The 22,176-nt window shown below is 35.0% G+C and overlaps 1 protein-coding gene across 4 annotated transcripts in view; it reads left to right on the forward strand.

Annotated features, from left to right (window-relative positions):
- FAM126A (family with sequence similarity 126 member A) overlaps positions 1-22,176 on the forward strand; it is a 74,009-nt gene that overhangs the window by 41,402 nt on the left and 10,431 nt on the right. For all 4 annotated transcript variants that reach the window (XM_025380037.1, XM_025380038.1, XM_025380036.1 and 1 more), the window contains 3 exons: positions 8,762-8,878; positions 11,908-11,995; positions 12,813-12,972. In XM_025380037.1, coding sequence (XP_025235822.1) covers positions 8,762-8,878; positions 11,908-11,995; positions 12,813-12,972 — 365 coding nt within the window. The remainder of the gene's footprint in view (positions 1-8,761; positions 8,879-11,907; positions 11,996-12,812; positions 12,973-22,176) is intronic.

Below are 22,176 nucleotides of genomic sequence, written 5' to 3' on the forward strand. Positions count from 1 at the left end.
ACAGAGAATGCAAGTAAAAACTGGCTTTAAAAACAAAGAGAAACAGATTATTTTAAAACTCGCTGTAGGATTTTGGCCAAGGAAGTTTTGGTAGAAATAGATCAATCTGTGCCACAAGAGAAATTAATTTCATATAAATGTCCACCAGATTTAAAAAAAAAAAAAAAGGGTGGGGGAAAGATCTAAGTAATTTAAAAGACTTAAGCTATCTAAGTAATGCTAACTCTTAACTACAATGCCTTACATTTGAGGAACTCTATCAAATTTATCATTTCTATCATTTTTAGTTATTTATGTTTTTAAATTTTCATTTTAGATTCCCTATTAACTGTATTCTCAATGATAAAATCCAGTTATTTATTTCTCATACCTACTGGCTTTCTTAATTGTTTATCGGATATTCTAATTAGGAGGTTTTGTACATTTTTAAGATGAGTAGAAAAGAATTAGAAAACACTTTTGTTAATCAGGTTAAGCCTAGTTCATATCTATGGAAAGAAAATTGGTTACAGAACTGTGGTGTAAGTAAGTTAGAAAACGGTTATACCAGTTAAAGTATAAGAGCTTCTTAATGATCTTAGCACTAATGCTGGTTTTCCTGAAGATAAAAGTGATCCCACTATTATATGGGCCATCAAATCCTGTTTGCCATGTGATAGTTGTTTTAGATTGCTGCTGAATTTGGTTGATGATTATACCAAAATGATTGGGTCATCTAGGAGGAAGGATACATAAATACAACCAGAAAAAATTCATGGGGTATATGAACTAGAATCAGTGACAAATGTGTTTCATTCTTTTTTTATCTTCTGATTGTAATTAGTTATGAAAATAATTAAAACAATCTTGAACACTTCCCACCCTCCACCTATGCTAACATAAATTCATTCTACTGAGCAAAAATCTGTTTAGTTACTATAAGCTTTGCCTTCGTGATTCAGATTGATTGATGGCCAGCTTGATAGCCTCTTTTCCTCCTACATATTGTGTGTGAACAACTTGAAGAAGAGATCCGACAGCAAGCAAGAGCTAAACTGAATAAGCTATAGTCAAGAAGCTTTTGTTCTCTGCTGGTACTAAACATATATGGCCCTATGAAAAGAAATATACTTACCAAAGCTACGAATAAGTTTTGATAGTATATATCAGAGTCCTCTAACTTTGAGGAAATGATTTCTTCCTGTTGGATATTTAATGTAAGGCTGTTTAACAAATGGCTTATCTTCTTTTTTGATGTGGAATATAAATATTAAGAATGAAACTATGCTCAGCTACTAAGTTGAATTCTCTCCCATTGTCTAAGGGACAGCTCTGATTTTGTTTAGCTAGTGAGTCATCTAACTGACGAACCTGGATGTGGATAGCTGTGAGTTCCTGATCAGTGTATTTGTTTCTGTGTACCTGTAATGAATCCCTGCCTCTCTGCTCACTTCTAGGTCAATTTTTCTGACCACCTGAATAGATTGTTTTCTGTCAATTAAGGGCACCTTTGTTATGAGTAAGCCATTTTGCTCCTGACTAATAAAATTTATATAAATATAAAGCACTTAATGCAGCATCAGCCACTTTGTTATCATCTAGTAAATGACAGCTGGCATATTATTGTACTCCATCAGTGAGCACACACATTCACTATGGATGCATATAAGGCATTGCTTTTTTTTTTTTCCTCACCTGTTTGCTATGACTGTATCAACAATTCTAGAGCATATCTGATATTAGGTCATTTCTAGTTGAAAGAACCTATGGCAAATTTTTCAATTGCTTGTTATTTTGTTTGGAAACTAGTTTTTACTAATATCTAAATTTTGCCCATCCTTCACAACCCAACTAAAATAATCTTTCCTCCAACCATGTGAGCATGATTTTTGTGTGTGATCTTCACTTGAGAAACATGACAGGAGATGCAGACTTTATTAAGCTCTTAATTTCAAAGAGCAGAACAAGCAGGACAGAAAAGTGCTCGTTACTAATCAGGCAATTCTTCCACTTTCTCTTTTCTCCTTTCCCCTTTTTCTATTCTCCTGGACTTTTCCTCTCCACTTTTCTCTGCCCCTCTTTTTTTGAGATGGGGTCTTGCTCTGTTGCCCAGGCTGGAGTGTAGCGGCACAATCTCTGCTCACTGTAACCCCACCTCCCAGGCTCAAGCAATTCTTGTGCCTCAGCGTCCTGAGTAGCTGGGACTACAGGCAAATGCCACCATGCCCAGCTAATTGTTTGTATTTTTAGTAGAGACGAGGTTTCGCCATGTTGCCCAGGCGGGTCTCAAACTCCTGAGCTCAGGCAATACGCGGGCCTCAGACTCCCAAAATGTTTACAGGCATGAACCACCACACCCGGCCTGTTTCGCCTTTTCAGCCAAGTTTCTACTCACTAGCCTGATGATCTGAAGATCCATCTGATAATAATGTTATGTTATATATAATATTATAATTATTTATTTATAATATATTTATATATTATATATAAATATATATATCTGATAATAATAACCTTTCTTTTCTACTTTCGGTTCTGGTCTATCATGAATAAATAAACTCACTGGAATGGGTCTTCCAAATCATTGTATGGTTTGTAACTGAGGCTATGTTAACAATCTCAAAAGTTTTTTTTAATTCTAAGAATGAAACACATATCTCTCACCAGAGAATGAGAATCACAGCAAGAGTTTTTCTCACTTACAAATTGATGCCAAGAACTTCTCCAAGAAATATATTGACCAAATACACCTTCCAGAAGGGATTTTATTTTCGCATGCCTTGTGAATTTGGCAGAGTAAACTTAATACAGACATGGCTGTTATGGCACTCAGCTGCTCTTTTGTAAGGACATATCCTTATGTTTGGATTTGTGAAGGGAAATCAAAGAACTTCAGGACATAGCCCTGATGAACAGAGGAACCAGGAATTCATGTGGCATATAGCTTTATTGCTTTGTTTTGTTTGGCATTTTAAGTTCACTAAAGGGTATATGGGCAAACAATATCCTTGAAGATAGGGATCAGAAAAAAACTTAATTCAGAGAATTCTTAAGTACCAAAATAAAGGAGTAGAGAAAAGAGATGCCATTACCAGTTAATGATGCAGAGGGATAGGACCAGACTATTTTGGGTCTCAGCTCAAATGGTACTTCGTTGGAGAGGCTTTCCATGACCATCATTCCCAAAGTAGAACTTTCCTGCCCTAGTTTATTTCCTTGTAGCACTCATAACACTATAATTACCTTGTTTGTTCTTTTGATACAGCATGTCAACTGCTAGAAACTTCATGAGGTCAGGAACTTTGTTTTGATCACTGCTGTATCACAAGAGCTTAGAAGTGCCTGGCATATGATAGAACCTCAATAACTGTTGAATGAATGAATGATAGATGAGCTCTTCAGCTCAGATTTATAATTTGATAAGTAGAGTTAGGATTAAAGGAAATAATTGGGTTTTTACTTTTAAAAAATCTTTCATTGGTAAATAAAATCACCAGTTTTAGTTTTCTTAATTATAAAACATTAACCATTTGCATTTCTGAATAAATGTTTAATTTCAGCCTCTAATAAAATGACCACTTATTTCTTCACAAGTAGCTAGTATAGAAAATGAGAGAACCTGGAATTTTATTTCCTTTGTATATCTTTCACGTGTGGTGTTGGTATTTGAGAGAACTGTCTCTGTAATTCTTACATAAAGTAAATTTAAAAGATGAGTGACCATCCTAGAGCCATGCAAATATTTTTTAAAAGTTGTATAGTAACAACAATAATTTATCTATGTTCTGAACCCTATACTATTTCCTTCCTGATTCCTAAACCTGTATATTCAATCCAGGAACTATCTCTGTCAACATGTCCCATAGATACCTTGTAAATTTTAGGACTCTTCCTGTGGCAGCCAACTGATATCTACATCAAACTAAATTATACCAAAGGGGCTGGATGCAGTGACTCACCCCCTGTAATCCTAGAACTTTGGGAGGCCAAGGAGGGTGGATCACTTGAGGTCAGGAGTTTGAGACCAGCCTGGCCAACATGGCAAAACCCCGCCTCTACTAAAAATACAAAAATTAGCCAGATGTAGTGGTGGGCGCCTGTAATCCCTTCTACATGGAGGCTGAGGCAGGAGAAGCGCTTGAACCTGGGATGTGGAGGTGGCAGTGAGCTGAGGTCATTGTGCCACTGCCCTCCAGCCTGGACAACAGAGTGAGACTCCATCTCAAAACAAAACAAAACGAAAAAACAGATATTTGAACCTAGGAAGAGCAGTCATGGAATTGGCCTCAGGATGGCCAGACGGTGGCTCACACAACCTCCACCTCCCGGGTTCAAGCGATTCTCCTGCCTCAGCCTCCTGAGTAGCTGGGATTACAGGTGTATGCCACCATGCTGGGCCAATTTTTGTATTTTTAGTAGAAATGGGGTTTCGACATGTTGGCCAGGATGGTCTTGAACACCTGACCTTGTGATCTATCCGCCTTGGCCTCGCAAAAGTGCTAAGATTATAGGCGTGAGCCACTGTGCCAGGCCCTTACATTGTCTACTTTTAGTGACCTCAGTAGAAAGAGCTTCTTCCAGTTTCAGTATTAAAAACATCCAGCAAAGGGTGTGCCAGCCTGAGACTTCTACATACCCCTTTGGGGCCATGTTGAGTAATATAATTGGAAGAGTACTCTATCAGGTTAAATATTGCTTTGGTTGTATTAACACAGACAAACAATGATAACTTAAATAAAGTAGATATTTATTTCTCTCTCACATAAAAGTCCAAGCTGGTAGGTGGTCTAAAAGGTAGATTGCTTGCATGTTTCCAGTGTGTTCAAGTTCCTTCTGTCTTGGGATTCTGCCATTCCCTATGATATTTCTCTTGTTGGTATGGTCTCAGATCACCACTATGACATCTGCTTTCTATCCTGCAAGCAGGGAGAAAGGGAGTCAAAGGCATGTAGCTGCTTTTTAGGGGTATGAGATAGAAGATTTTTAAGGGGTGTGACCTAGAAGTTTCACCTCTTTGGTTAATATACCATTGTCTAGAACTTAGTCACATGATCACATCTAAATGCAAGGAAAACTAGAAAATGTAGTCTCTAGTGGAGCGGCTGCCGTTCCTAGCTAAAATTGCTGGGGGAAAGGAAGGGAGTGTGACTTATATGTTTGTATTGTTAAAAATAGATATGGAGGTAGCGACCTCTGTAATAGATAGTTTCATTAGCAGCCTCACCATAATCATGTGATTATTCTTGATTATATAGGGAAAGACTAGTTCCTAAAGGGAAGAGGGGTGGCAGTGCTTTTAATAGAAGATAGGGATGGTGGCATGGCAGATAGGGATGGTGGCATGGCAGGCAAAATTGATACTATGTCACGCTACCTAAAAACCAACATATCTGAAACAGTATATTCCCGTATTCCTATTTGTTCTAACTCAGTTAATGATACCATCATGTGGCCAGCTATTCAAACTAAATGTGGAAATAATTATCTACTCTTCTTATTTCTTTGGTCTTACCTTCTTTATACTTCCTAGATATGACTGCAAACCTACCCTTCCTCCTTCTACCCACCATTTTGTCTTGTCTTCAGTCCTCCTTCATCTCACTACTGGGATCCCCATCCCACCCACATCCAGTTTCAGTGAACTCTTCCAATATAGCCAGAGTGATGTTATCAGAAGACCAATCTGATTTTGGTACTCCTTTGCTTAAAACAAAACAAAACAAAACAAAAAAATCTTTAGTTGCTTACCAGTGTCTACGTGGTAAAACCTAGCAGGTTATAAGATACTTATGATCTGGCTACATGATGTGATGAGCTTCTCTAGTATTTCCTAGTGTCCTAGCCCTCCATCCTGCTAAAATGTCCACAGTCTCCTCAATGTCATGCTGTTTCTTCCCACCTCTGCCTTTGAACTTTCCTATGTTTTCCACTTGGAAAAATATCACTTTTTCTTCAAGACTCAATTCAAAGGAATCTCTTTTCTGAGAAGTCCTCTCTGACTCTCCACTTCTTCCACCTGAGTTTACCATTCTCTCCTTTACCAGCTCTTGAACATGTTCATTGAAAATATTTGCTTACTACATAGTCTCCATGATTAGATTGTGAGTCCCTGTGGGAGCTACATCCATCATCTGTATCTCTAGGGTCTGACACAATATCAGTCTTTAATTAATATTTACGGAATGAATAAATGAGTTAATTAAAAATTTCTTTCATCCATTGGTTCTCTAATATTTACAACCATACAACCATCCCTAGCATAAAAATGTAAGGTGTAAGAAAGTAAAATTTTTTGTTTGCTTCTTTAGTTAATAAGAGTAAGAGGAGTCTCTATTCTAGTTTGGGCATACATTTTTGTAAATTCAAACAAAACTTGAGTTTGTTTTATTTCACATGCAGCTAATTTTTCTATTTCCCTGCTTACTTTTTACTCTTGGTTCTAAAAAGTTCTGGGATCCTCTGATATTAAATGCATTTATGTGGATCTTTTAAAGTTGTCTGAATTAATAACATTCTTGGGGAATATTTTTGAAATGGTCTGTGGCATACTCAGACATTTTAAAGTGAAGGTTTAGATTCATTGAGTAGAGAGAATAACTTTAGTTAGTTACTCTAACTCTAGTTAAAGTAGAGAAAAGTTCTAGGTAGTGAGTGCAGGGGAAGAGTAAGTAAATAATTACAATCTATTGGCTAGCACTATATTAAGTGAAGCTCATATTATATCAAGCATAGAATATTATATGAAAGCATTTATTTTCTAGTAAATTTGTTTATGAAAAATAAAAATGTACTGTTTATTTTAGAAACAGTGCATGCTGACCAACATGGTGAAACCCCATCTCTACTAAATACAAAAAAAATCAGATGGGCATGGTGGCGCAGGCCTGTAGTCCCAGATACTTGGGAGGCTGAGTCAGGAGAATTGCTTGAACCTGGTAGGCAGAGGTGGCAGTGAACCAAGATCATGTCACTGTACTCCAGCCTGGGCAACAAGAGGGAAACTCCATCTCAAAAACAAAAACGAAAAACAAACAAACAATAAAACAGTGCATGTTGGTCAGAAAGTTCAAAAAATACATGTAAATATAAAGAAGAAAACAGATCTATAATCCCACAGATCAGAGATAACTATGACTTTTTAATGTTCTTTTTGCAGTGACACACGCTATACACCTATTTGTTTATTGCAAAATGGGATTATGCTGCATCTGTTGTTTTGGACAGTTTTTTCCCTGTCATTTAAATAGATTTTCAAAACATTATGTTTAATTTCTATAGTATTCTCTGAATGATTTATATAATTGGTCTCCTGTGTTGGACTTTTAGGTTGCTTCCTTTTCATTATAATAAATGCTCCTTAACTTTGGTACTCCTTAAATATTCCTCACTATAATACATATTTCTGGAGCTGAGTGTGATACTTGTAATCTCAGCAACTGGGAGGCTGACATGGGAGGATCATTTGAGATCAGGAGTTCAAGACCAGCCTGACAACATAGCAAGACCCCATCTCAAAAAAAATATTTTTTAAAGCAGCTAGGTGTGGTGACATGCACCTATACTCGGGAGGCTGAGATGGGAGGATTGCTGGAACCCAGGAGTTCAAGGCTGCAGTGAGCCGTGATCATGCCACTACACTCCAGCCTAGGCACACAGCAAGACCTTGACTCTAAAAAACTAATAATAATAATAAATAAATATTTCTTTGCTTTTTATTTTTAGTTTCCATGTCTTTTTTTTATTTTTTAATTTTTTGTACTTTAAGTTCTGGGATACATGTGCTGAACGTGCAGGTTTGTTACATAGGTATACATGTGCCATGATATAAATATTTATTTACATGTCATTTTGTTTATGGTAGTTTCTTGAAAAAAAAATGGTAAAATCTATTGATCTTTCTTTAGGGTTCTACCTTTGGTGTCATGTTTAGATAGCGTGCAAAGAGTATGTATCTATTTGCCTATGTTTTATGTCCATTGTGATTTTTAAACATTAAGAGTTATCTATCTGAAGTTTATTATGGTATACTGTATGAGGTTTGAGTCTAATTTATAGATTTTTATTGGATCCTACAGTTTGTGTCAAGAACTTTATCAGGAATTGTGGATCATACCACACATCTATTTATGACAGTGCCAAGTTTCTTTTTCTTTCTTTCTTTTTTTTTTTTTTTTTTTTTTGAGGTGGAATCTCACTCTGTCACCCATGCTAGAGTGCAGTGGCTCGATCTTGGCTCATTGCAACCTCCACCTCCCAGGTTCAAGTGATTGTGCTGCCTCAGCCCCCTAGTAGCTGGTACTACAGGCACATGCCACCACGCCCGGCTAATATTTTGTATTTTTACTAGAAATGGGGTTTTACCATATTGGCCAGGCTGGTCTCAAACTCCTGGCCTAGGTGATCCACCTGCCTTGGCCTCCCAAAGTGTTGAGATTACAGGCGTGAGCCACTGAGCCTGGACCGTGCCAAGTTTCATATAATAGGTTTAGCGGTACCCAAAAATCATTGATAATTGATTGACCAAAATTACTGAACTAACCAGTGAGTGAATCTGGTTCACTTACTCTATGTATCTACATACCTCAACTTTATATGTTTTTTCCTGGTATAACTTACTCAGGAATATATTACAGACAAATGTTCTGTTTGGAAAGATTCTTTGTTTCATAAATATTAGGTTTGTTATGAAAGTGTACCTAGTACATTGTTGGCTTATAAATGTTAAAATAACTTACCTAAATTTTTACCAATTTTACAAATACATTTATTTTGGTTTTTCTAGAATCTGTGTTTGTGGATATCCTCGACAACATGTAAGAAAATACAAAGGTATAAGTAGCAGGATACCAGTGTCTTCAGGATTCATGGTGCAAATGTTAACAGGGATTTATTTTGCCTTGTAAGTATCTCATCATATGCAAAGTAAACCTTTAATTTCTTTGGAAAATTATAGTCTGTTAATCTATTGTCACTATATTATAATGTCAATAGATAAGTAATTTACATACTTTTTGTGAAAGAATATGAATGAATATCTTAAATAGTTTTATTTAAGGAAGATATTCATTCAAATTCTTTATTTTATTAAATAGTTTTAATACTTTAAAACTATTACCTTAGTTTGAAACATATCTTTTAAAGTTCTGATGAATTTTTAACCAACTAAAACACTTTATCATCTTTCTTAAATTCAAGGATGGAATGAAAATTAGTAACACTTAAATATATTCATAGTCTCTTTCTTCATTTTTTTTTTTGCTATAATTTCCAAATAGCTTTTTTTCCTCAAGAAATATCTTTTCCCATTGCCAGAAACTTTAGCTCTTAAAAAACATTTCAGAGCCTCTTTGATTAGAAATAGTTTATTATTAGCTTTCTATTAGTTTCTAGTATTGGTGCTCAGTCTCAGTCTTACCTAATGACTTGGGTACTAGTATTTTTCTTTGAACCCTATCCTTTACTTTATAATTCTCTTATTATACATGTCTCATTTACTTTGCATTATAGTTACTTGATACTTTTAATTTTCTCTAGTAGAGTATAAACTTTTTGAAGGCAAAATTTATAAACTTCGTAAAGGCAGAATTTATCGTCTCTGGGCCCAATCTGGCCTCATGCCTGTTTTTGTCAAGTTTTTGCAACACAGTCATGCTTGTTTGTTTATGTATTGTCTATGGCTGCTTTTGTGTTGCAATGGCAGAGTTGAATAGTTGAGACTGTATGGCTGACAGGCCTAAAATACTTGTTGTCTGGCCCATTAAGAAAAATTTTCTGACCCCTGTGTTAGACCATTAATATTGTCCCACAGTTCTTGGATGCTCTGATCTACTTTATTTTATCTTTTTTCTTTGTGTTTCAGTTTGAGTAGTTTCTGTTGGATATATCTTCATGTTTACTGATTTTTTTCCTTGACTAGGTCAAGTCTAGAAAGGAGACCACTGAAGGCATTCTTCATCTCTGTTACTGTGTTTTATTTCTAACCATTTCATTAGACTCTTTCTTGTAGTTCCCATCTCTTTGCTGAAATCTTCATTTGTTCATGCATGTTGTCCATCTTTTCCACTAAAGCCTTTAGTATATTAGTCATAGTTAAATAAATTTCCCAAATAACTTCAACATTTAGGTCATCTATGAATTTAGTTCTACTGCTTGCTTTATCTCTTGATAGAGTTGGTCTTGTTTGTTTTGGTTTTTGTGTGCCTTGTAATTTTTGATTGTTCATGATTTTGTTCAGTGGTAGGACAGTAGAGACTGAGGTAAATATTATTTATGACAGGAAATGGGCATGCCTCTTCTAGGCTGCTAGTGGAATTATTATAGGCAGAAGTGAACTAGGATTGGATTTTATTGTTATGGTTACCCTCAGGGCACCATCTACTTCAAATTCCTCTAGTGCTACCTGGTACTTAGGTGGAGAGCTGGATTGCTGGAGGGTTTTTGTTAATACTCCTGCTTCCTCCTCAGCTTTCAGCATTCCCTGTATGCCTCCACTGCAGATAGATTTCTCTCCATGTTCTCACCCCTTCCTCCAGCAATAGAGTTCTGTTGCTTGGTTCTGGGTGTGCAGTAGCCTGATGGTGGTTGGGGTGGTGGCTTGGAGGGGAGCACGTGGAAATGGGGGAGGTAATGTTCTCTGTTGTCCTAGTCCAGCCTCAGTTTTAGGCTGATCCCATGTCCCTGCATCTCAGGGATGGGAGTTTCTCAGTGGTCCTGCCCCTTCTTCAGTGATGATACCTCTACTTATCTCTCTACTTGCTGCTCTTTCCCCAAAGGCTTTAACATTTTTGTTCCATGTGATAAAGGCATCTGGCTGGGTCTTTGTACTTTTCTCACGGAGAGGTTACTCTTTTCCTTCAGGCCTATACCATCAAGGGCAGTTTTCTCTGACCTGTCCTTTTTCTAGTTTTTCTTGTGAGTGCCTAAAGGAGATTTATGGAGAAGAGCCTGTGGTGGATACAAGCTGCCACTCGTATGTGCTTTTGGAGATCCTGTACTCTCCTGCTAGCCCATGAGGTACCTTTTAGCAATTTGGCTTCTAGGAATTTGTTAAGAAGATTAGCTAAATGTTTCCTACCTGCTTGTATTGTGGCCCATCTCTCCTTAGAGGCACCTATCTCTCCTTGGGGTTCCGGCTACGTGGATGCCCCTGTGACCTCGGCTCTTTGATGGATTCATGAGAATTTATAATTTTATAGATTATCTGGCTTTATCTTGTTTTTATGGTGGGAGTAATATTCTTGCCAGTTTTTAGGCCTCGCTTGCACTCTTAATGTAGTGTATACCTCTTTATTTTGTTGTCAGTTGATCAAGCCACTATATCTCTGTTCATTTTTGTAATTTAGCTGATTTTTAGGAAGGGTTTGGCATATCTTTGAAAATTATGCATACACACACACACACACACACATACACTCACACACACATGCACACATACTTTTTCCCTCATGTTGCTCTGCTATTTGCAACATGTAGCAAATACACATCTAAGTGACTATCAAAATGCAAAGAAATAACTACTCAGGCCACATTAGTTGTATATTCTCATTAAAAACTGTGGGAGTTACAGAGTAATTTGGCCATAAAGTGTTCTGAACATTATTCTAAGGTATATAATTTATTATTCCCTGATTTGCTTTGAAAGTATAAAATGCTTTGAAATTGCCTTAGCTTTTTTTATTTCTGTTCTATAAATAGTCATGTTCTTTAGAGAAGAAATGTAGATCTATAAAATTTTCTTTGCTATTAATAGGCATTTAGATGCAATTCGAAGGAATTCAAAGATTTAAAAATACATTTTTAAGAGGAGTAGAATGTTAAGCAATGTGCTAATATGATCTTTTATTTTCTTCAGTAAAGATAATTTCTCATTGTATTCTGTTCAGTTAAAAATAATTATAATTTCTTTGTTTAATTCATCTAATTTTATAGTTATAATGGAGAATGGGATCTCGCTCAAAAAGCACTGGATGATATTATATACAGAGCCCAGCTAGAATTATATCCAGAGCCATTGCTGGTAGGTGCCTGACTTATTTATGTAAATTTTATAATTTAAGATTTCTCAATTTAGAACTATAAATTGAGAGAGCCATTCATAGTTCATTAATATGTCATTAATACTCAGTGTATTCATGCTCTTGTTATATATACATGGAAGTTTTATAACTTAGAAAAGTAACAAATAAATTTTTTAAAAAATTTTCTTTGAGACAGAATTTTGCTCTTGTTGCCCAGGCTGGAGTGCAATGGCATGATCTCGGCTCACCACATCCTCCACCTCCCAGGTTCAAGCAATTTTCCTGCCTCAGCTTCCCAAGTAGCTGGGATTACAGGCACACGCCACCATGCCCAGCTAATTTTTTGTATTTTTAGTTGAGACGGGATTTATTCATGTTGGTCAGGCTGATCTTAAACTCCCGACCTCAGGTGATCAGCCTGCCTTGGCCTCCCAAAGTGCTGGCATTACAGGTGTGAGCCACTGCACCCGGCCAAAATAAAAATTTTTATTAGACCGACTTCCTAGACACCTAACAGACTTTTTAACTTATAAGAATTGTTCTCCTTAACATACTTTAGCTGCATTTATTAATCAACATTAGGCATTTGGAAATCTAATTGAATATTTTGAAATTTTTAACTTTATCATTTACATATTTTTTAAACCATGGATTTCCCCCTGAGCCTCCTATTCTTATCTTAGAGGATTTCTGTATCATCTTTTAAAATGCTTGGGAAGAGCATCTTTGTATAAGCCTGTTTAGCATCATGTTTTATCTAAGGGTAAGGTAATACATCTGCTCATGTTGATCTTAAACTATATTTTTTCTTCTTAGGTTGCTAATGCAATAAAGGCTTCATTGCCTCATGGTCCCATGAAATCTAATAAGGAAGGTACAAGGTGTATTCAAGTTGAAATCACACCAACTTCCTCTAGAATATCAAGAAATGCAGTAACCAGCATGTCAATAAGGGGTCATAGGTGGAAAAGACATGGTAAGAAATACGTAACTCTTCAAGTCAAACCATTGTTGATTTCTTTACATTTTTCGCTGTACTTATGGTGCTATAACTTCTAACTTCAGTAAATAGTAGTCTGGAAGAAAGAGCTGTGGAGTTGCCCTTAACTCCTAATTTATTATCTAGGAGCAATAGGCAATAAGAAAAATGGAGCCCCTTATGTTACACATATGAATGAAAATTTATTTAAAAATCGTATTCATTTTTAAATTGTTATTTCAGTAGGACAATAAGGAAAATGCATTTTAAAATTACTCATACATTTTGGGCTTGTATTCAAAAGTATTTGCAAATATTCCTTAATTAATATTTCTGATTTCTCAATTAACTCTTAAGCAAGTGAATTTACATATTGAAGTAGAACAACTAATAGGGACTTTAAACACTTTGTCTGGACTTTCTGGTAAAGAATGCCATAGTATTGATGCAACACTAGTTATTTGTATTTTCTTGAAGTTAATTTTCTTCCAAGATTCTGTGTATGTGTGTGTGTGTATATATATATCCCTTCTTGTCTGCTTCATTTTATTATTTTAAAATTTTACTGGAAGTCAGTTTCATTCATTATGGCTTTTTCAATGCTTTCCCATTTCCCTCCCTTGTCTTTTAATTTATTATTCTTTATTTAATTTCGTATTCTTTTTATAACTTCCCTCCTATCTAGACGTTATTGTAGTGTCAACAACCAGTCTAAGAAGGAAATTATCACCTTCCTCAGAAGGTAACCATGGTGGGAAGCACAAAGCTACTTCTTTACCCTAAGCAAACATCTATATTAGAAGTAAAACAAAATCCATTCTCTGTTTTCTTCTTCCTGTAAACTGAGGTGAAAATAGTAGTTCCTTTTGGTATATTTAGTTCCGGTTGTGTTGTGGTTTCTATAGAGAAAATGGGAAAGGAGGAGAAGAATGGAGCTATTTATGGTAAACTAGAAAGTTGATGATGAGAACAGTTGCCATTGTTTTCACTTAAAGAATCTAGGTGATTGTATGTCAGAAAAGAATAATGATTATCCAGCTTACCTAGTGATCATTTTTGGTGTTTTTAAAGTGTGGCAATTCTTGAAAGTTCCATAGGAAAGCATAAAAGAGGTGGTGATGTCTGCCAATAGCAAGGCACATTATGCCACCATTTAAAACATACAGTCTAAACATACTTCAGCTTCCTCAGTGAAAATTATGCTACTGAATGGGTCTAGATTACAGGTAGAAAGTCATCTAATTAGATATGGTTTACCCTGAGATTGGTTTTTCTGTTTTGGCATTAATGTGTGAAAACAGGCATGGAGGCAAGGAAGCAGATCATAGTGGTTACTGTGGCTATAAGTGCTCCCGAGCTACTGCTACAGGAAGCACAAGAATGAATTTTAATTTCTTTTCCACTTTCCTTCTTGCTATTTAGGTAGACATATTGGGAATTAGGGAGAGAAATGCAGGTCCTGCAGTTAAAAATGTGAAATATTGATGCTCCCTTGTATTTGTGCATGTGCGTGTGTATGAGAGAGAGTACGTGTGCATGTCCAGGCATACATTTAAACAAGGAGGTTTGTACCCTGCAATAAAATGGAAGCCATTTCCCAGAAATGTTTTATAGGAAAAAAATTACAAAACAAGAGAAAAGACTGCTTGAATGTATTGTATCTAGCAGATTCTTACATATCTTCCAGATTCCATTTTGGCTGCCACTTGAGGGGTTAGCACTCTGTCTTAGGATTTTACCTTCGTTAAAGTAGTATTCTTATCACCTGTCCCCCTTCACAATTCTAACACTTGGGAAACTCCTGAATTATAACAATAAAATCACAGATGAGAATATAGAAGTGAACGAACTATAAAAAGTAAGTCACATGCGTGGAACAGATACAGAATACAACTTAGCCTTGTTCATCACTCTTCTTTAGTGTGAATTTCTTTTATCCAGTGGACTCTAAAATACTCCTAAGTCCTTCTTATTTGCCTCTACAGGTAGGTTGCAGTCTTCTCCTTTTTTAGGGTAGTCTTGGCTTTCCCTTTTAGAGCAGTAAAGTTACTGTGTTCGGCTGAATTTAAAAGGTTTCTATTTTCCATCCTCATGGTCCTGCTTCCTACTTCTAGGCTCTCTAACAGGCACTGGCTTCCTGTGGGGAAAGTAGATACCTTTGCTGTACTTCTTAGATATATAGACAATTCTCAAATTATAAATAGATTATTAAATTTAATTTTGTTTATATATAAATTACAAATTTCTCAAATTATAGATTTTTAAATTTAATTGTATTAATATATAAATTCTATTGTTGATATTTATATATAAATCAAAACAAAATTTGTTTATACATTTCTTTAGAAACGATATTAAAGGGCTTGTAGATCCCAGGGTGAGCCACAGCAGCCTTTTTATCTCATAATGTTTCTGAAACATAGGACTATAGAATGTAAGTTCAGTTCATGGCTGTGTGAAAATACATTTAGAGTTTCTATATTTAATGGAACTCTAAATGTGTTTCCCATTCTACCCACTCATATCCCTACTATTCTCTCACCACACCAACTCTCACAGTAGGACGAATTTCTTCCCAAACCCTCACCTGTATCTATCATACAGTAGAAACAAAGAATATCCCACCCTAAGCCAGTGGTCATGAGGGTTGGGAAAGGAGAAGGGACAAGAACCATGAACTTTAAGAAATATTGTTTTTTTTTCTCTTTCTCCTTGCCTCTTTCTTTGTTTTCCTAGTTTTTGGAAAGCAGAAAGCAATTGGCCCTTTTTTTCTTTTTTCTGTTGGAGCTCTTCCCTTTTTCTTTTACTTATTTGTCTTTATTTATTATTGCATTTCCCCTAATTTCTTCTCTTTCTATCTTTTCTGGATAGATGAGGGAAAGGAGTGAATGAGGTTTTCTCATGGAAAGAGCCAAGTAAAACTTTGCTTTTTGCTTTTTTTTCTTTTCCATCTCCCTTTACCATGAAAGAATATACGTAATTAAGCCATGTGAATGTACTGGTGTGTTTGCATATCTGAGTCCCCAAAAATTATTACACAGCCAGCAAATACATTAAATTAGAGCAATTAGTGGACATTTATTCTCCTTTATTATCAGTAACAGAAGAATCTTTCCATTTTCTTTACAGCCCAGTCTCACACTGTAGTGTTTTTAAAATGAATTTTGAAAAGTTTTAATTATTTACATTTTAAAATATTTTAAAGCTATTCTAGAATGTATTTTAGGATTCTCTAATGCTTCATAGATCTACCATTTTTTTCTTAAGGTTAAGAATTATTCACAACATATTTTAATGGAAAGTATTATAATGGAAGTTTAAAAATTACTTTATCCTTAACATTTCTACACATTTCAGAATATGCATCCTTAGCCATGGTTTTGTTGTTGTTGTCAACCCAGGTTTCTAGAATTGCATTTTGACCAGTCCTGTTATTTGCTTGGCTCTGTTTTTTATTTTTATTTTTTTAGTTAACTTTATTTTTTAGAGCAGTTTTAGGTTAACAGCCAAACTGAGCGGAAAATAAGAGAGTTCTTAAATACCTCATGACCCCACATTCATAGCCTCCCCCAGTATATCAACATCCCGCACCAGAGTGGTACATTTGTAAGGACCTGTAATTTAAGTTTTGAGCAGACAGTGCATCCTCATGTCAACTAAATAGGATGATTTTTAAAGAAAGATTGGTTTCAACTGAGGTATTATTTTGGAGAGATCTGTTTGACAACTAATGGTGTATTTGCTTGATTTGCCCCACTTTTCAGTTTAAGTTAAACCATTGTATGGACATGGCTTAACTTAATGTGTTTTTCAAATTTTTTAAACTTTGTGTTTAAATCTTTGAGAAAATTCTAATGACTTTATCATTTTATGTCAATAAATATGTTTGGGAAATAAAATTACAATGTAGAATTGCTGCTTTTGACTTCTAAGGAACATAATTTCAGAATTAAAAGCTTTACGTATTGCTTATTCTTTTATGCATATTGTATTTAATTTAGTCTACAGATGGCGAATAATTCAAGGCAAAGGTGTATTTTTTTCAAACTGATTTTCAAGTCACCTACAAATTGAGGGCTATCTAGAAGTCATAATTTGAAAGTAAAACACAGCTGGAGAAAGATAATAATAAAATAAACTTTAAAAAGCATTCAATGAGTTTAGAGAAGACTGAATAGATTATGACCATAATAAAAGTCAAAATGAAAATTCCAGTAAGAAAAATGAGATAAAATTTAGTAAAATAATTCATTAATTTTTCAAGTTAATAATTAAAATTCAATTTTGCTTAAATATTTCCTTTAAAAAATAAAAAAGTTAAAGGAAAATAGAAAGTATTTCTTTATAATTATGCTTTAATTCTATAGTCATTCTTAAATGTTGTTTCCAAAGATACCTTTATCATCTACCATTTCAGCTATTTTAAAAAGCTCCTTTTCTTAAGTCCCTGAAAAGTTCTCTTTTCACTCCAGTATTCCACTCCAGTATTCTAGTGTACAGTTTATACTTGTTTATTTCCTTGCGTTTTTCCATTCCTTCCTCCTCTTCTTTTTTTTTTTTTTTTTGAGAGAGAGTCTCGCTCTGTCCCCCAGGCTGGAATGCAGTGGTCGGATCTCAGCTCACTGCAAGCTCCGCCTCCCGGGTTTACGCCATTCTCCTGCCTCAGCCTCCCAAGTAGCTGGGACTACAGGCGCCCGCCCCCTCGCCCGGCTAGTTTTATGTATTTTTAGTAGAGACGGGGTTTCACCGTGTTAGCCAGAATGGTCTCGATCTCCTGACCTTGTGATCCGCCCGTCTCGGCCTCCGAAAGTGCTGGGATTACAGGCTTGAGCTACCGCGCCCGGCCTCCTTCCTCCTTTTCTAGAGCAAATCTAATTGCTATTTTCTCTCTGTTCACCACAGCTAACTACTACCATGATTACTCATTCTTCTTCCACTTTTTAAGAAATTACCTATTCTTGGAACAATGTAAGAGATTTCCTCCTTTCTTTCAAAATAGTTATTGTAATACCAGTCATTTGTTCTCTAAAAGTTCCCTAATTAAGTTATAGTTACAAATAATGAGTGCTTATAATTTTTGCCAACTATCAAAAGGCTTATCCAGTGAAATCTCGATTTTTTTTTATTGCTGCCCATCATTCTTCCCACTTGCGCCTTTGTGAGATAATGAGACAAGTGAAAACATTTGGTATACTTTAAAGCACTACATAAAGGTAGATTATTAATTAAGAACAGTTTCATTTGTTTTACTAGCTACACAATAAGTATATTTTTAATAAGTTTTTATTAGCTAGTTTGCTATTCAAATTGTCCTGTGATTCTTTAGTACTTTCCCAAAATTCTAAGTTTTTGAAATTTGTAATTTGGATTTTCTCAATTTGAGTTAAACTTGTTTAGTTTGAGTATAGCATCAAACACAAAAGTACACATGTTATGTAATAGTAACAATTACTTTAAAGATTTTTTGTGTGTTCTGTGGTATTGGAGTACAGTACTCTAACTTTATTATCTAATGTGTATGTCACTGTTACAGTAAGGATTTTTAAAATGTTATTGTTTCAATCCCAAGTTAACATAAAAATAGAAGTTACATAGACCAAATTTATGTTTCTTATTTATGTACAGTTATAACTGTTTGCAACTAGTAGGTATCAGTAATAAAAGGAATGTTTATAAACTAGATACTTTGAATGTTTCCCTACTTTTGGTCCTGGCATATGTTAAATGGTTTATTTTAATAACAATGCATTGAATTATTTTCATTTAGGGGATCCAAGAGTACAGAATTTTAAGTAGTAAAAAAGAATTAAAAATAGCAACTGTATATATATATATATATATATATTTTTTTTTTTTTTTTGTGAGACGGAGTCTCGCTCTGTCGCCCAGGCTGGAGTGCAGTGGCGCGATCTCGGCTCACTGCAAGCTCCGCCTCCTGGGCCCATGCCATTCTCCCGCCTCAGCCTCCCGAGTAGCTGGGACCACAGGTGCCCACCACCACACCCGGCTAATTTTTTTTTGTAGTTTTAGTAGAGACGGGGTTTCACCGTGTTAGCCAGGATGGTCTCGATCTCCTGACCTTGTGATCCGCCCGCCTCAGCCTCCCAAAGTGCTGGGATTACAGGCGTGAGCCACCGCGCCCGGCTAACTGTATATATTTTTAAGTCTTCTAACTTAATAATGCAAAATAAGTACTGTGAGAATTTTAGAATATTTAATTATATGCAGTGTTTATGTGAAAAATCAGACTAAATGAAGTTTATGTAGTTGAAATAAAAAGAAAGTCTAGTTTCATGTTGTTAAAGCAGTTTTATTGCATTTTTCAGCATTTAAAATAATTGCTTCTCTTTAATGGATGCCATCATATTTAAATAAAGTTAAATGATTATAACAGAGGTCAAAGAGATATTATTTAAAAAAACGAGAAAGTGATTTGTTTCATAATTTGCTCATTCAGTGGTTTAGTACTAGCTTGTTAGATGAAAAAAGAAAAGAAACAAAGATTGCAATTCATATTGGAAAACATTAAAACTGGTTATTGATTTAGAAAATGTTAATAAATTTCTACTGTATAATAACATTGATAAAGCAAAGAAGTACTAATTGTTGAACAAATCTGAAAAATTATAATGGATGTATTTTAGTAAATATAAATAATACTTATTTATAAATATTTTTAAGCATTTAAGGTTGTCTTTCTAGATACTACAAAAGGTAAACGGTAATAAATCTTGAAATGGAACATCTATTTTGTAAATCTGATTTTACAACTATGAGAAAAGTCTTCAGTTGAGGAGAAATAAAATTGCTAACAGTTACAGAAGAATTTTGAAAAACAAAGAAATGGTAATAATTTTAAACCCCAAAGTAGTAAACTTTAAAGAATTGTCTATTGGAATAATTTTTACATCGGCAATTAAACATTTTTAATGTGTATGTTTTTATTTGAAAGGTTGTCTATATTTATTAAGGAAATTTAGGAAATAAAAAATTATCTGGCAGTTTTATTTTTAAAAATGAAAATGCTTTTAGTATCATTTTGAGAAGCTCCATTACTTTCAGATTATAAAATGCTATTTGAGGAACAGATTTTCTTTCCCAATATAGAAGATAAAACATTTGAACAAAAAGCATTTATTTCTTACCAAAAATTTTGTGAATTTTAACTGGCATTTTTGATATGGAACTTCCTTGGAGGACAAAATAAAATATTAGGAAATACTAGATTACTCAAGGAAAAAAGACATGTTAACCAAAGAGCTGAAATATGTTGATATGTTTGACACATGTGGATATTAAGTTTGAGAGAGGAAAGAACGACTGTGTGCAGAATCCTGACTTAGACTATTTTTGAAGAAAACAAAAAAATCTCATTTTATTTCCAGGTAAAATGAAGTTGAAAAATTTTCCAGCCAGTGACAGAATTAATGGTCTTATGAGGCAAAAAAACTTGTTCATGAATTACTGTATTCTACATTTTTACTAAGGGGGACTTACATAAATCTTGCAGTAGTTGAGAAAGTTATTATTTATTATGATTGTTTATTGAGCACTCCTCCTTTCTCCACCTTTTTATGAGCATTTGCTGCACATTGCACACCAAGGAAGAAATAAGCTTTTATAGGTAGTTTTGTAATAGGTGTTGCTGACCTGTTTTTGGTCTGTGCTGTGTGGTCATGAGGATCTGTAATAATCATAAAGGATTCACCTGGTCCTGCAGCAGCTTTATGTTGCAATTCTCTATTGGATTTTTTTAAAAAACTTGAGACTCAATAAAGATGACAAAAGGAGTTACTGAGAGTAATTGAATCCACCTCAATAAGGAGAATTCTGTCATTTACCATGTATACAACCAAAGCTAAAGATCTGACTGTTTTTCACTTATGGAGACTGCTAATAGCTCCTAACTGGTGTGTCTAAATAAATTGTCCTGTTCCAGACTGTTTTTCTGCATGCCCCAGGCTGCTCTTTTCTTACCTAGACAGTCTGCTTACTGCTTCAGAGCTCAGATTTTGACATCTGAGTCTTTGTTTTTGTCCTTGCTCAGAGTACAGCCCTTTAACTGCGGTGGGGTCCCATCCTGTGTTTCTGTGATAGCTTTGCTTTCCTCTAATCTGCCTTGTAAATGCTGGCTCAGGTTGAGCATTGCCACAGTGCTGTTCTTTCTGACTCAGGATACACTTTATGATCAGTATTTTGTGTTACGCGAATGTGACTTCTATTGATAAAAAAGGCTAGTAAAGTATGACAGTATGCAAATAGTTTTTCCATGTAGCTGTCAATGGCTATCCACTGTAATCACAATAAAATCCAGACTTCGTACTATGGCATATGTGACCCTGGTGATATGACCTCTTGACTACTGCTTTGACCTCACTTTAAGACCACTCTCATCCTAGTTCATTAGACTCCTTCATTCTAACACTTCAACATACTAAGCCGTTCTGCCTTAGGGGCATTGTCCAGTTATTTGGAGTATTTGAGCTGAAATGTGAATAGTGAAACGTACCTTGACTGCCCTTACTCCAGATTGCTGTGTGGCTAGCAGGTTTTCATCATTCACGCCTCAGCTTAAACATCTCTTCTTCAAAGAGTTTTTCCCAGACCACCCATCTAAGTACTTTTATCCCCTACTACCCTACTTACTCTTTCCCATCTTATTTTTTTTATTGCATTTTCTGCTATTTAAATTCTCTTGTTTACTTAGTTCCAATATTACATTGTGATCTCTGTTCCCTTATTATATAGTGAGGGCAGAATCTGTCTTTTTGGCTGTTGTATCCCCAGCATCTAAAACAATGTCTGACATATTACAGGTGCTCAACAAGTTTTAGTTGAATGCATGAATAAGTGAGTGAATGATAAAGAAATGTATAACAGGGTGAGCAAGTTGGTCTTTTCTTGTGTTGTTGAAGAACAGTATAACAACATGATAGTAAACTAGGTTAGGGGATATTTACTTATAATTCCAATATTTAAATAATTTTCATTTTAGTTTTTTCTATGCATGTATATTTTCATGGTTGTACTCTATTTAAATGTTTTTGGTATTTTGTTTTTGTTTAGTTAATATTGTCAGACATTTTCCCTAGTTCTCCTAGTAAATACAGTTATTTTAATGGCTACATAATATCACATTGAGTTGATATTCCATCATTTGCTTAATCATTTTTCTAGTATGTTAAGAAATTTGTTTCTGAG

The sequence above is a fragment of the Theropithecus gelada genome, chromosome 3 (assembly GCF_003255815.1).
Source record: "Theropithecus gelada isolate Dixy chromosome 3, Tgel_1.0, whole genome shotgun sequence".
NCBI classification, from domain to species: Eukaryota; Metazoa; Chordata; class Mammalia; order Primates; family Cercopithecidae; genus Theropithecus; species Theropithecus gelada.